This window comes from Eptatretus burgeri, chromosome 6 (assembly GCF_056783735.1).
Source record: "Eptatretus burgeri isolate ZD-2024b chromosome 6, Ebu_testis_v1, whole genome shotgun sequence".
NCBI lineage: Eukaryota > Metazoa > Chordata > Myxini > Myxiniformes > Myxinidae > Eptatretus > Eptatretus burgeri.
The window spans coordinates 74,709,438-74,725,295 of NC_140966.1; the positions used below are offsets into that span (position 1 = coordinate 74,709,438).

General features: G+C 42.1%; 1 protein-coding gene across 2 annotated transcripts; it reads left to right on the forward strand.

Annotated features, from left to right (window-relative positions):
- Positions 1-867: 867 nt before the first annotated feature.
- On the forward strand, positions 868-15,184 carry CCDC59 (coiled-coil domain containing 59). 2 transcript variants are annotated; one of them, XM_085885690.1, is made up of 5 exons: positions 868-1,054; positions 7,272-7,491; positions 7,779-7,854; positions 8,584-8,686; positions 13,722-15,184. In XM_085885690.1, the coding sequence occupies exons 1-4, from the start codon at positions 964-966 to the stop codon at positions 8,647-8,649; spliced, it is 453 nt and encodes a 150-aa protein (XP_085741816.1). In that variant the 5' UTR covers positions 868-963; the 3' UTR covers positions 8,650-8,686; positions 13,722-15,184. The 2 variants fall into 2 exon arrangements, with proteins under 2 accessions (XP_085741816.1, XP_085741815.1); XM_085885689.1 differs by lacking the exon at positions 8,584-8,686.
- The last annotated feature ends 674 nt before the right edge of the window (positions 15,185-15,858 follow it).

The following is a 15,858-nucleotide window of genomic DNA, read 5'->3' on the forward strand; positions in this document are numbered from 1 at the left end:
AACAATGTTTGGTACATCATGGGTGATGAAGGTTGTGGTCAATTTTTATTGAAATTGTGTATGCATTTTGGGAGAAGATAGCAAACAATACTTTGGGGGGGGGCATCCCCCTTCCCCCCTTAGACCCAGATTTTTTTTTTTCTTATGTCATGAACAAACTTTGGTACATCATGGGTGATGAAGGTTGTGGTCAAGTTTCATCGGAATTGTGTATGTCGGTTCTGAAAAGAAAGCAAATATTTGTAGTTTCAGAGAAGTTGCAAATATTTATAGATCAGCTATCCCATCAGCTCCCCAGGACTGCGTTCCAGGTGAGTTAAATATCATACACCTGCACTATTTGTCGTTCTGCATTGCATCATGGTTAACAGCTGATTGATGATTAAATCATTCCATCACAAGCCGACGCCATCTGTGTTGTTTATAGTAACAGTAAAACAAAAATCGCCCCTCTCTCTGCAACAGTATTTAATAAAATAAATAAAAAAATCTGGAATTTTGAAGTGTTTCCATTTCATTGAGACATCTCGTGTGCACTGAATCTGTATATACATTGGACAGGGAAAGATGGCGTCCTGCTGGCTTCAATAACACCAATTATCCAGCCCATTGCATGCGCTCATGCTGCGCAGACGAGCGTTCGGAACCGCTGAGTCACGTGATGATCACGTGACAAGGACTCGGTTGGATCACGATTCTGGAATGTTGTATTTTTTTTTTTTTACTTGAGAACAGATTAACATCACGTGTGGCAAGTACAATCATTTGGACAAATTATGTGAACGGTAACTGGACAGCTTGACGGAAAGGGGGCGAAATTAATTTTTTTACACACGAGTGACACGAAGGATAAACAGGAAGTTATCGAAGAAACGCGTCAATAAACGTGACATCACGTGACGTCATCGCGTCGCTCCAGGGACTGAGACGAAAAACGGCATCGACAAGAGCAACGGCGTAAAGATGGCGGCGTCCTCCAGTTGTGGCACACAGCGCAATCGGAGCAGGGAAAAGAGAGAATGTTATAAATCAAAGTACAGTCGTTTCAGTGAAGGTGATTATAGACCGATCACGTCATTATTTATTGTGTTCGGTAATTCTTAGTTCCTGTGACAAGACCGCTCAGTGACGACTCGCCTTGTTTTCCACGTGGGCCTTGCTCCGCTGCGCTCGAATTGTGCTTTTCAATGTCCCGTTCCATCTCGCACAGTTTGTATTCCACCAGAACCTACAGCACATGAGGAGATGTGTGTGTGTGTGTATATATATATATATATATATATATATATATATATATATATATATATATATATATATATATATATATATATATATATATATACATTATATATTTAAGTTACTTTACTTCAATTGAAGACTTGGGTGCAAGAAGTACTTAAGTCACATTTTTGAAAAAAATGATCTGCCACCAGTACTATAATCTATAATGGTCAGAGCATCATGTTAAGGGGCTGTCACACCTTGACGATTTAGCCAGCGTATGCCGATTTATGAAAAAAAATTGTCTAAAACGCTGGCACACGTCGAATACGTTATGGGTACGTTTTGTGTTCGTTAGGTGCACACTGAAAAAACACTACCATAGGTCGTATTACGCTGGTTTAAAACGTTGTACTTTTTTGGTTGTCCAAAAAATTTTGCATGCTTGAAATTTTACAACGTACTCGGCGTTTGGCTCACACGTTCCGCTACGCTGGCCATAAGTTGTATTCACGTTATGCGATCGTTGACACACGTCAATTGTATGTTACTCATAAGTCGAAACACGTAGAGGTAACATTCGCGTACCCGAAACTTATTTCTAACCTATGAGTAACGTCTTGTAAGCACGCTGCACGAACGTTGTTCACACTTCGCAACACGCTACTTGAAAGTTCCTCATACGTCGAAACACATCAAAGTAATGTTTAGGGTACCCGTGACTTATTTATAACCTATGAATAACGTGCTTGGGAATTATTACGCTATGCATACGCTAGACTATCGTTGGGCATAGGTTGTGGACGACTAAAACACGATAAACAATCGTTGGTATAAGTTATCGAAGCGTTCTGTGTTCATTACTAGTACATTATGCATTTGTCAAAGTCGTTTTTAATACTTTAGAAAGTAAAACAAAGAAATATTTCATCGTGGGAATGAGGAAAAAAAAATTAGCCGACAAGAACATCGAACAATGGTGCAAAGTAGTCTCCTATTCGTGGACGATAAGAGGATCCATAATCGTTCACATACTACTACTGACATAGACATACTACTACTACCAATGCTACTACTACTATTACTATTGTCACGCACACCAACTACTGCTAATACTATTACTACTACTGATACGACTGGCATTGACATCGACTCAACATGGAGTCTGGCACAATGATGGGTTCCTCTTGTGAAGCCCATTTGTATATACCAATTCCCCTTAACGCTGCCAATACGCCATTATACGGTAGATGTAAGTTAGAAACACGTTCAGTAAGTGCTGTGGTCGTCCGGAAGACGTCAATCTAATTCGTCTACATAAGACAATGTGCGTTTGAGGTACGTTACACATAGGTTCATAGCATATTACTCAAAGGTTAGAAGCACGTTATACTTTGGTTCAAAGCATCCTACACGTACGTTAAACGCACGTTACTCATTGGTTCATAGCACGCTAGTCATTGGTTCAAGGCAAGTTACAAATTGGTTCAATGCACGTTACTCATAGGTTTCAAGCACGTTAAACATAGGTTCAGAGCACGCTACTCATAGGTTAAATGGATGTTACCCATTGGTTGAAAATTAGGTTGCGGGTTTGTTAAATATTACCTTGACGTGTTTCGACTTATGAGTAACCTACAAGTAACGTGTGTCCGTCGTGTGGAAACGATCGCGGAGCGTGCCAGGAACAAATGACAACTCATGCGGAACGTGTTAGCCATACGCCGAGTACGACGTAAAATTTTCAGCATGCTTGAATTTTCACGACGTATTACACGAACCACGTAATATGACAGCGTACTTCATTGTTTTCCAGCCTACTCTTAACGTATACACAACTTACTTAGACTGTATTTGACGTGCGCCTAGCGTTTTAGACACATTTTTCATAGGCCGGCATACGCTGGCAAAATCGTCAAGGTGTGACTGCGATGTTGACACTTCAAATTCTCAGGCGGTTATGATTTAAATCGGCGTCCGGCAGGTTCTGAACAGGCTACGCCACGAGTTCGCCGGCGATACGTTTAGTGCGCTATGCATAAGTTAAACTACCGTTGGGCATAGGTTGTGAACGCCGACAACAGGCTAAGCATTCGTTGGTCAAAGTTATCAATAACACAACGAAACGTTCTGTGCCCGTTACTAATATGTTATGCATACGACCAACACATTATGAATACGCTCAAAACCTTTAAAAAACATCAAAATTTTAGCGTACGCCAACGTTTTACATACATTTTTATACGTTGCCATTGCTGGTTCAAACGTCAAGGTGTGACAGAGCCCTAAGCCTGGTGTTGGCTTCGTGGTTAGGGTGGCGGCTTGGGATCCTCGGGTCCTGAGTTCAAGGCCACTGAATTAATATACACCAGGAGGTTGACTCGGCCTGTTATCCTTCCGAGGTCGGCAAAATGAGTACCAGTGTACTGGTAAGGGGGACGTTGGATCAGCGGCATAGCCGCGTCCCAACCAATGATGCAACCAGCAGCCACAGGCTACAAGAGAGAGAGAGAGAGAGAGAGAGAGAGAGAGAGAGAGAGAGAGAGAGAGAGAGAGAGAGAGAGAGACACAGAGAGAGACACAGAGAGAGACACAGAGAGAGACACAGAGAGAGAGAGAGAGAGAGAGAGAGAGAGAGAGAGAGACACAGAGAGACAGAGAGAGAGACAGAGAGAGAGAGAGAGACACAGAGAGACACAGAGAGACACAGAGAGACACAGAGAGACACAGAGAGACAGAGAGAGACACAGAGAGACACAGAGAGACACAGAGAGACACAGAGAGACACAGAGAGACACAGAGAGACACAGAGACACACAGAGAGACACAGAGACACACAGAGACACACAGAGAGACACAGAGACACACAGAGACACACAGAGACACACAGACAGACATTTGATACCAAAAAATTCCCAAAATAAGTACTCAAGTCCTGTATATTGATATATGGTCATTGTTGATTTCACTTAAATGTAATGCAAGAAATACCCAAGACCATAACGTTTGAGCAAGAAGTTCCTAAGTCCATGACTGTCCAATCAAAATGCTAGTAATGTGTGACATGATAAGATATGAAAATGGTGACCATGGAGGCTGGACAGCATGGTGTGAATGAGGATAACCCTGATAACAGGCATGACAGGGGCAAAAAACGTCAAAGAAACCCTGGAGACTGGGCTCGAAAGAGAAAGAAGCATGCCAAAGCATCAGGTATGTAGTTTCTATGCATTATACTTTGCTGGTACGTACCACTATGACAGGTGATTGCACAGATACTGTCACCTTGAAACGTGGTGTGAAGCTGGAGCAACTTAAAGCAGCAATGATGTCTGTCCGCCCTGCATACGCGAATTTCTTGCCAATCAAGGCAGCAAAGCTTAAGGATGTGAAAGCTTTGTTAAAGCACATCGACTTTCCACCGACTTACCTTCTACCAGCGCCTCAAGGGAGATTATCGGGTTGCGAATGATGTTAACGAGTATGAATAGTGCAGCTGTGAGTACAACTGAATCGGTGTCACCTCTGTGAAAGTTCAGTATCGGTTGTGTTTTCCTCCTATGTAAATCCATAAAGAATGTTGATGGAGGTGGCCATGGTATTTTTATACTCTAAAGAGTTGACTTTGTTGTAATATTTCCGATCTGGTATGATTTTGATGCAAACTTTCTGAGCAGGAGGAATTTGCTGAATGAGGGACTTGTGATGTGAAAGACGACTGGCACCAAAGTTAGGTTTTCTTTTATTTAGGACATTAATTTCCGATTTAACTGAGTAATTTTGGACTTAACTGGGTAATATTGTAGTTAACAGAGTATTTCTGCATAAAATTAAACCACGAAAGGCAAGAAGACGTAGCAAAAATGACTGTTTGGCAATCAAAAATGAGCAATAAAGGGCTTTGTGTGTTAAAAGTACCCAAGTCCAGCGATTTTGTCGCAAAAAGTACTTAAGTCCAAGTATTTAGCCACAAAAAGTACTTAAGTTCAAAACTAATGTTCTCGTTTTCTTCATAATAAAGGATTATTTTTCCACAAAAAGGGGTTGTCTGCTCTGTTTAGCCCCTGGAACCAGCAACAGGCTACATGGTATGCCACCTTTAAAAAAAAGTATCTGCAGCATGTTTTGAAAACTTTGATCCTCAATATCTCAAAAGTGTTATTTTGTGACTAAAGTACTTCTTGCACTCAGGTCTTCAATTTGACCCTTGGAGGTTTGGAAGTCAGCCATTCGAATTGGGCACCCCTCTACGTCCAGGGATTCCGCATAAGAGGAGTAACCGATGAGCTCTGCAATTGCTGTGACCAAGGGTGCCCGTATGATGCGCACACTTAAACCTCTCAGGGTTTCCTTATGTGGTCTTTCATCTATACGTCCTTCTTTCATATCCTTACTTAGATGTACAGGCTGGAAGGGATGTTTATTTTCCCCTCGTCACTGCTGATACCTGTCAGTGTGTGCATGGCTGCGGTGTGCAGAGTGATAGACGACTGCTTGTTTGACATTTCTTCCGAAACAATGGTGTCAAGATAGTGCATTCACCTTTTAAGCTGTGTCATCTGGGTTCGATTCCCAACTGGGCTGTAAACCAGATTGGTGTTGCATCACAACATTCATTCTACCACGTCTGATAGCATTAGTTGGAAGACATAGGAGATCCTACGATTTCTGTCTCAAAGGGCCTTTCTTTACAAAGTGGGAATTATTTCGGTAGTGTAGTATTAGTTCCTGATGTAGGATCCCATGTGCTGTGTCCATTTTCTCCTGTCCTATCTCCTGATGACCTTGTCATGCATGTACGAGCTCCACCATGAGCCTCGATCTTGATTCGGAGTAACGATGGTAACTTTCCCCCATCTCCATTTTGCTTCTTCCATTTGACGATCCTTGTAACTTTTTGATTCTGTTGTTTCTACGAATCCCTGCTTAATTTTTTTTTTAACGGTTTTCACCTTTCATTGCTGTTTCCCTGCCATTGTGAGGTGCCATACTCTGTTGCAGGTGGTCAGTGCTTCCCAAGCAGTTTATTTGCAAGGATTACACTTTGTGGTTTATCATTGCCTTCTCGGCATTAGTTAAAGTAGGGATTTGGAATTTGTTCAGGGTGCCAGCGATAACTCGCATACTATTCGCGAAGGACATTGTGGGATCTTTAACGTCGATCGACTAATGCTGGCAGATGGAACTTCCATTTAACGTCCATCCGAGGGATGGCACGCACGTTGATGAATCACCCTGCCTGTGAAACACCAGGATGACAGTTTGTAGCTGTGTCGGGATTCAAACCCAGGCTATGCACTTTGAGGAGAGTGTCCGTAGCTCTCGGCCATCCTACCGGCGTTTCCCTCCCACACATTCTTTTTTTTTTTAACCCCATGCACACAAAGTGAAAAGCCGGGTTAAGCAATTGGTTCACTTTGTCCGTCTGTCTCCAAACTTCATTTTACGATCGAGGAACAACTTGATTTCAATTGAAATTTATATTCTGAACGTGAATCGGAACATGAACCAGCAGTTTATCAGTACTTTGGCTCTGAGTTCAACCTGTTCGCACTTGCGCAGGGAGGAGTGAGATATACTCTTTATGTCTGTCTGTCTGTCTGCCTGCCTGGCAGTCAAAGAAAATTGAAAATCATTCCAAAGAGGAAACTTGCTGTTTTTAAGGATCACATAATGGACACAAACACCAGGCACGAATAACACCACCTTATTTAACACATTACAAGAGTAATGTAACGTGTTAAATCAGGTGGTGTACAAGAAGCTGCATCAATTGTGGTAAACTTCCAAAAATGTTCTTTTTTTAACTTTAAAAATATTTATTTTATTTCAAATGAATTCTATACTTTAACACTGTGGAACATAAACCACTATTTTCACTGAGCAGTACTTCAACAAAATATTATGGCGCTTTACGTCATATTGACCAATCAAATTTGCTGCTCGCAGACCCCACTCAATTCCTTTTTTTTAATTTTTTTTTATTCCCCCCCTCAAGACTGCGTGTGGTAAGGTGTTCAATGAACTTTTTAGTGATTCCTGTTTTACAGAGATGCAGCTGGAAAAACAAAGAACCATGATGGTAAAATCGAAATACATGCGGATGCTCAAGAAAATGGACCAGCCAGCCGCAACACAAGTTGATGACACACAGCATTACCCTGAGCATTTGAAGCACCTGTACGAGGCGGAACAGCAAGACTTTGACAGCCGTGTGGCCGCGCGGAGCACGAGGCGGAGGGCTCACTTGCCTCCTGTACAAGAGCAAAGGTGATGATCCGAGCACGCAATGCACATCTTCTTGAGCGTCCTCCTACCTAACAAACCCACCTTTGGATTTCTTTATGTGTAAACAAAACAGGATTTTGAAGCTAGTTTTGTGGCTAATGCACCAATCAGATCGTGAGTCTGAAAATTATGCCTGTGGCCTATTCTGGTACCGGATGTAATTTGAAACGTCTATGTGCATTCGGGCACATTTTTGGGTAGTCCTCCTTGTACTTCGATGTGGAGATATTGGTTGTTTTGTCTCTAATATGTGTATCTTCATGTTTTAGGGTGAAGCTCACAGCCTTCCAAAAGGCAAATGAAGAATACAAAAGGATAAGTAATGAAAGGCACAAGAAATGTGAGGTACAATATTTTTTTTTAATGATATTTGGTTTACTGACTGTCAGGTTGTACACAGGTGTTCATTTTCTGTTGTGGTCTTTTTACAATGCAGTTAACGGTGCTCATGTCTTATTTTCTCTCCGGGTTCAAAAAGGCAAAATGGAAATTCAAAATAGTTCTCAAGCTACACAAAGAGCTAACAAAGCATGATGTTGTAATTATGGACTTTTGTTAGTCCCCAAACTCATCTTGTTTGGAAGGTAGAGAAAGAGCACTTCCTTGGGACTTGATAATGCATCTGGTTTGCTTGTATACAAAGTCGAGGCTCGTGGAAGAGCGAGAACACAGAAAATGGATCAGGACACCAATGGCAGAAAGTGAGAGCGGGGGAACACCAACTGCAGAGCCGAGGGACAAAACAGGTGGAGACGGACAAATGCGGGAAAGAATGAGGGGTAGGGATGGAGAAGATTGATACAGAAGGAAAAACTGGAAATTTTGAGGAGAAGGGCTTGGTGTGGGGGGATTAACGGTGGTAGTGAAGATCGTAGTTTTGTCTTGGGGACGGTGTGAGATGATGGTCAACACCTGTTTTGAAGACCTGGAGAGAAGAATGAGATTGAAGAGGATGTGGAAGTTGGTTCCACAGGCAGGATAAGAGAGGAACAAATGAGTGGAGGTGAGCAGCAATCCTGGATTTAGGTAGTTTAACTACAAGAGGGTTGATGGTGGACCCTGTGTGCCCTGCAGAAACCTGGGGAGGGAGGACAAAGCACAGGAAGAGGAGAGGGTGCAAGACCAGAAAAGAGGCGGTAGAACACAGAGAGACCACTGACCTGTTTGTGATGGCAAGGTGATAGGCCCAGCTTCATCGCGGGAGATTCCAATGATCTTGAATGTCTTTGTTTCCACTTGGGTTCGGCGATATATTTCTATATCGGTTACATCGGTATATATTTTTTTCATATCGATATACCGGTATACTGAAAAAAATTGGTACATCACCAACAAAGTGAAAAAAGGTGTTTACAATCTTTAAATACCGTTCATGATTTAAAAAGGTTTGAATCCAGGTTACTTGTTGAACAGTGGAATGTATGACGTCAAGACGAACCAGGAAGTAGGTGCAGTCGGTTTTAACTTTTAACCCTCAGCACCCGAGCACCATCCAAGCAATCACGTTTTCTTTGCCTTCGTGGCTCTTTTTAAACTTGAAGCAATTGTCAATTGGTTATGTTATATGAATCGGGTGTGCTTTCGAAAGCCTGTGCGGATTACCGACATGGCGATCTGTGATGGTCTACTGGTCTGTGCCAATTACCGGTAAGGCGATCCGCGATAGCGATACAGGCCTGTGCCGATTACCGACCGGTACGGCGATCCGCGATTGCGAACCGGCCTGTGCCGATTACCGGTACGACGATCCGCGATAGCGATACCGGCCTGTGCCGATTACCGGTACGGCGATCTGTGATGGCGATACCGGCCTGTGCCGATTACCGGTACGGCGATCTGTGATGGCGATACCGGCCTGTGCCGATTACCAGTACGGCGATCTGTGATGGCGATACTGGCCTGTGCCGATTGCCGGTACGGCGATCTGCGATAGCGATACCGGCCTGTGCTGATTATAAATACTGATCTCGCTTTAAAACAAAATAATTTTCAATACAAGTTAAAGTTGGAGGTAAAATAACCATTTTCATCATTGGGTGGGTGGGTGGGGGGGGGGTCCCCTGTCGGAATACTTTGAAAAATTACCATGTGTCAGTGATGTATACATCACATATGAATACGTAATGGACCATTGGACCGTTATGTATTTTTGGAACCTGCGTAAGAAAATTATTATTATTTTTAATACCGGTATGAGCCTATTGATATATCAATATCAGAAAAAATGGAGTTTCCTCGGCATCGAGCTGAGCAAGGTGTGAGGCAGGGGTGCAAGCCCAGAGGTGAGAGCTGTACTCCATCAAGCTGTGGATGAAGGTCTTGTAGGTGGGTAGGAGTTCAGGTGTGCCAATGAAGTACTCTGTATGATGGAGGATACCCAGTCGGTGGCTGGCTTTCGAGGCCAATTTTGAAATGTGGTTTGTCCAAGAAAGATCATGGCTGTTCGTGAGATCCAAGAGCTTGCGTAACTACCAACAAGACTGAGCATTTAACAATGCAGGGCCTTGTATAGGTAGATAGATTTGAGAATAAATGATCTTTGTTGTTTGTGAACTCGTGTGCCAGATCTGGATTCGGACCTGAACTAAAATCTAATTGGCTTGTTCTTGTAACCTAACCAACTCGTCCACCAAGTTTGTTTTTAGATCCTCGTGGAGGATCTCTAAGTCTTACTCACGTTGTTGTTCATCTTCTTCTTGTGGACTTTTTTGTTTCACAGCCTACAGTTTTCATCGAAACTTCCTGAAACTTGGCATATATATGTAAAAATACCCTGCGCAGACAGTAACCATCTCCGATTTTGAAAATTTCTCCTAGAAAAATAGTTATGATGTCAAAATATCTCCGCTAATGGAAATCGCCTAAAGAATTATCTCCGAAACTAGGCAAGCTTTTTGAATTCTGTTTGCGGGAATTGAACAGGGCATTCGCAGAGATGAATTACCGCACATATCATACATCACTATGACGTCATATCAATTTTTATGACAACATTCCTAATTTTTGACTTTTTGTTTCACAACCCAGAGTTTTCATCGGATCTTCATGAAACTTGCCATGTATATGCAGAAAGCCCAAGCGCAGGCAGTAACCATCTCCGATTTTGGAAATTCTTCCGAGAAAAAAAGTTGACGTCATAATATCGCCGCGAATGGAAATCGCCGCTACCATTATCTCCAAAACTCGGCAAGCTGTTTGAATTTTGTTTGCGGGAATTAAGCCGGGAATTAGCACAGATAATTCATTGCAAACCTGATACATCACGATGACGTCATATTCGTTTTTATGACATCATTAAGAGGACGAGGATCTGAGCTCATTTGAGCTTGTTTTTCATAACCCGTGCACAGCTTTTTGAGATATCATGCGATTTCATCGTTTTTTGGTCAAACTCTCAATGGTGAAGAATCAAAATTTAAAAAAATCTCGTATCCATATCCGGATCTTCACCAAAATGGAATCAATTTATCCTCGTCACATACCCAACTGGTCTACCAAGTTTCATTCAAATCCGTCTGCAACTGTGAGATATCCTGCTCACAGACCAACAAACAGGGGTGAAAACATAACCTCTGTCCACCTTCCGTGGCAGAGGTAATAATGGATGGAATCAACACACCATTGATCAAATTATGCTCATGGCCCTGGGAAGCAAGGAGAAGACGTCAGCTTTGATGTTTCGGGCATTAACCCTTCGTTGGAGGAAAAGAGCTACGGTAGTTGGCCACTCCGATCGGTGTTTGATTCCACTCATTGTTCTACCTGCCCCCTGATGCAGGCTAACACACAGCCTTCACAAATAATAGTTTTCAATAATAATACTGGACATAGTAATCTTTACAAGGTTTGAATATAAATGGTGTTTTGTATTTTAATATAAGATTAGTGAGGAATTTCATCCTAATCATCTGGAAACCGTGATTATCTCAGGAGGATGATCATATTGTCAATTTTTCAATAAAAACCCATCTGGCTCACAAATGTTTTTCAGAGAGTTAAATAGCCTTCCCTGCTTGGTTTTGATAATGTGTTGCCCCATCAACACCTAAATGTTCCCAAGACAACATGATGGGTTCATTAAATAGCATGCTTGCGTTGTCAGAAGGCTGAAGTCCTTTTGTTGCACTTTGAAAGTTAGTCTGTACTAATAACACCCATGCAAATATTGTTCATTTGTATAGCACAAGTTCTTGGGCTGGCAGGACAGCTCGGAGGCACACACACACCTGCTTTGGAGCTGTCTTGCCTGGGTTAAAATCACCATCTGTGATGGTGTACCGTTTTAAAAAACATCCTGACCCTGAACAATTTCCAAATCCCTGCCCCAACCAGCTCCAGTTGAACATCAGGCCTGGCCAGTCAGTTTGTGAAAGACTTGGGCCAGTCTCCCTCCTGTGGCTGTCACAACTGGAATGTGGGAAGAGACCATTAAATAAGTCTCTGTGGTAATTGTATAATTATACCTCTGCCTCCCCCCCAAATCCCCTTCAAAAAATTTTTTTGTATATATTGTCGAGGCTTATATAAGAGCTAACACACAGAACGTATAACAAATTGAGCAGGAGACAAGAGTGGTGGGAGAGGGAAGCACAAAACAGTGGGGAACAGAGACATGAGGAGATCTGAAGAAGGGAGAGGGATGGCGCAGGGTACACGGGGTATACAAGATGGACATTACAGGGACTTTCAGGAAGGAAAGCAGGGAATTTGATGAAGGAGGTGGGTTTGGGGTGGATTAAGGCGGTAGAAAAGATCGTGGTTTTGAATGGGGGAAGATAAGAGGTTGTGGTCAGGAAAGATTGTGGCAGATAGTCAGGCCCAAAAGCTTGAATGAAAGGAATTATTGAAGAGGATTGTTGAGAAAGTAGATGAGGAGGAGGTTTCCAGACGGTCCTTTCGGAGAGACATAGTGAGAGTGTGAGATTTGTCCGGATTGAAAGACGTTTCACGTGTTGGACCAGTTTGTGATTTTACCCAGATCTGCAGAGAGTGAAGAGGCTGCTGATTGCCGGTCTGAGTGGTGACAAATGGTACGGCAGAGTGGAGTCGTCAGCAAAGACATAAGGAGGATTTTCCAGAGAGTCGGAGAGATCATTGGTGAAAACCACAAAAAGAACAGGGGCAGAACGCTGTCTTGAGGAACTCCAGTCTGGACAGGAAGGGGGGATTACCAAACTCTGTGGTATAATGGTTCGAGTGTCTGCTCCGAGTCTGGGAGATCGGCAGTTCAAACCACGGCTGAGTCATACCAAAGGCTAAAATGGTACGTGCTGCTTCCTTGCTTGACGTTCAGCATTTAAAAGGATGGACCATGGACAATCCCCATCAGTTGGCATCCATGGGGAGCAAGAAATTCCTCCTGAGTAAATGCCCATTGAGCGCGATGAGAAAAGCAGCTCCATTGTTGTGAGGTCGATGGTACCCAGAGTATTCTGGGAAGTGACGGCACTTCCCCCAGGCTATAGCTGTGTTCAGTGTTTGTCTTTTCAGTATGTCCATGTGTGTGTGAGTGGAAGCTCTATTACAAGCTCTATATGTTGTGTGTATATGTATATATGTATATATATATATATATATATATATATATATATATATATATATATATATATATATATATATATATATATATATATATATATATATATATATATATATATATATATATCCTGAGCATACTTAATACAATGTGTATTCAGTATGTAATGTGTAATAATATGCTCCCTCAGGTGATGTTAGAAGTGGTTAATTTATTAGTCATCACTGGAGTGGTGCCAATACTCTGATAAAGCTAATCCTAAATTGAATATTTTTTGTTGATGAACATAAGATTTAAAATTGTTCACTCTGTCATAAGCTCCGATTTTTGTCTAGAAATATGATACACTTTTGTCTTATTAATTGTAAAACATTAAAAAAGGACTCTCACAAGTTTCTGACACATTTGATCAATCAAAGGAATATATATATATATATATATATATATATATATATATATATATATATATATATATATATATATATATATATATATATATATATATATATATATATATATATATATATATATATATATATATATATGTTTGTCCAAACGTGATTGGCAGTGTCACGTTGATTTTGTGGTGTCACATCAAACATCGCTCAAAATGTGACACTTGTTACGTTGCACCATTCCTCCAACTCCCCCACCTTTGTGTTTGCGACCATCTTAGGAGCGAGAACAAAGGAAAATGGATAAAGAGGAAGCAATTAAAAAGTACAAAAAGAAGAAGTGGCAGAAGTACCGGGTGCTGATGCAGAAAACGAAGAAGGGGCAACCGAGGCTGAATCTTCAAATTGACCACTTGCTCAAAGAAATCCAGGATCGCATGGATGCGTCAAAGTGAATGCATCGTCGTCGGAATGCTTTCGGCACATCAATGGATGGCAGAGTCGGACGGGAGGTATTCTTGATGCAACTCGACGTTGGATCGGCAATCTCTCCACGGCGATGCCCCCTGCACGTTCTGAAAGTTCACAAGCCTGTTTTCGTGCCTCATTATTGAGAGGGTTCCCCCCCCCCCCCCCACCAAGACAAAGTATATTGAAGTCGATACTCATTGCTCATTTTATTTGGCCCTGCATTTTGTTGTCATTGTGTTTAAGATTGTTTTATGACATCTGTTTTTATATGAAGGCAAGCCTGTGGGTTCTAGCTTTACAGCTTGAGTTTGTCAGTGTTTTGTAATGAAACTGCTGCGTCTGACCCGATTGTGCGAAGGAATCCTGTTTGTTGTGGGGGTCGATTTGGATTAGTGTCTCATGGACAGGGTGGTTCATCACAAAGAGGGCTGTCCCTTAGTTAAGCAAGGCAACCCTCTGTTGACATGAGTTATTGGACGTTAAAGACCACACGGTGTCTTCAGTGAAGAGTAGGCAAGTTATAGCCGGCACCCTAAACAAATTGCTCCTTCCCATCCTATCGAGTTTCAGTTGAGCGTCAGGCCTGGCCGAGACCAAAAACTTTTCTTGGCCGATCACATAATAAAGGTGGGATTGATTTTGGCCGTTAGTAAAGTCGTGGTCGTAATGAAATTGCATGTAGGAGATCAGTTCTCTTCATTGCCATATTATTTACAGAGCTTGAATGCTGCTGAAGCAGTCAGTTGGCAAAGAATACACTGGGTGGTTTGCCATTGCTCTTACCAGTAGTATCGAAGAACAGGATTTTGAAATTTGGCCAGGGTACGGCACATAAGCGTCTCAACGTCTCTCAAGGTCCCATGAGGTATTTCACTTCCACCTGTGGATGCTCGTAGATGTGACACCTCACTCAATGCCCCTCTGAAGTGCACTCAATGATGTAACACCCAACCTGTGAAATACGAGGGTACATTTTATAACGCGGTTGGGAATTAAACCCAGATTAGGAAGCTTGTAAAAGCCGATGCTGCCGATCTATCCTGCCAGCCCCTGGGTAGTAGAGAGAGCACACTTGAAATGATGTGAATTTCTTTTTACATCATTACATTTTATTTTTAAGGACAAACTTTCTGCCAGAAGGGTGTACTGCCATAACTCTCGTCCTTGCACGTTCATATCTTCTGAAATGTAATCATCGCAACACATTGGCAAAATGGCACGAAGGAAAATGCCACCGGAATGTGTTGGCAATAAAACGATTTCTCCGCATTGACTTCTATTGTTTTGAATGATCTTTGACCTTTTCTATAAGAAACACCCATTGCTATACTAACATCGGTGTAGATGCCATAAAACACACACACACGTTTGTAAACGCTGAGGTTGACCTGCTGCAGTCACACTGGTTGAGATGTGTTTTCAAAGCTCAGAGAGCTTTGTTCTTCTCATGTGTTCAATTTAAAAACAAACGTTCATGTAACTATGTAATGCCGCCGACGTGGGGTGTGAGGTTACTTCTATGTGGGATCTGATGTTGAAAGTAAATTGGGTAGGGAGGGGTAGTGTGTGTGTGTGTGTTCAAATTCCGAATGTCATCACAATCGTTTATGGAAAACGTTTCTTCAGAGATCTGACAGTTCCTGCTAAGCTTCACAGATCTGGGTCACCTGGTCACAGGTGCATGATGCACTTACCCACTTGTTTGAAACTTTTCACTTCATTTTGTTTTTAAACTCGGTGGTTCCTTCCTTCATTGGGAGAACCGGCAACGCACTTCAGACGCATTTTCATGTTCGTAAATGGATTTCGATACACATACGCACTACGGTCGACCTGTGAGCTCCACGACCGCTGTCGGCCATGTTTAGCTAATCTGTAAAAGAAAAAGCATCAGGAAGAACTCCAAATGAAACAATAAAAATTCTCCACCTCGTGAGGGTGGCCAGG

Bases quoted from the DNA above. Each gene is read 5' to 3' on its own strand.
- CCDC59 (XM_085885689.1), top strand. From the start codon at position 964: ATGGCGGCGTCCTCCAGTTGTGGCACACAGCGCAATCGGAGCAGGGAA. The intron at 7,492-7,778 runs GTGATGATCCGA...TTCATGTTTTAG, and splicing joins CCTCCTGTACAAGAGCAAAG to GGTGAAGCTCACAGCCTTCC. The intron at 7,855-13,721 runs GTACAATATTTT...CGACCATCTTAG, and splicing joins AAAGGCACAAGAAATGTGAG to GAGCGAGAACAAAGGAAAAT.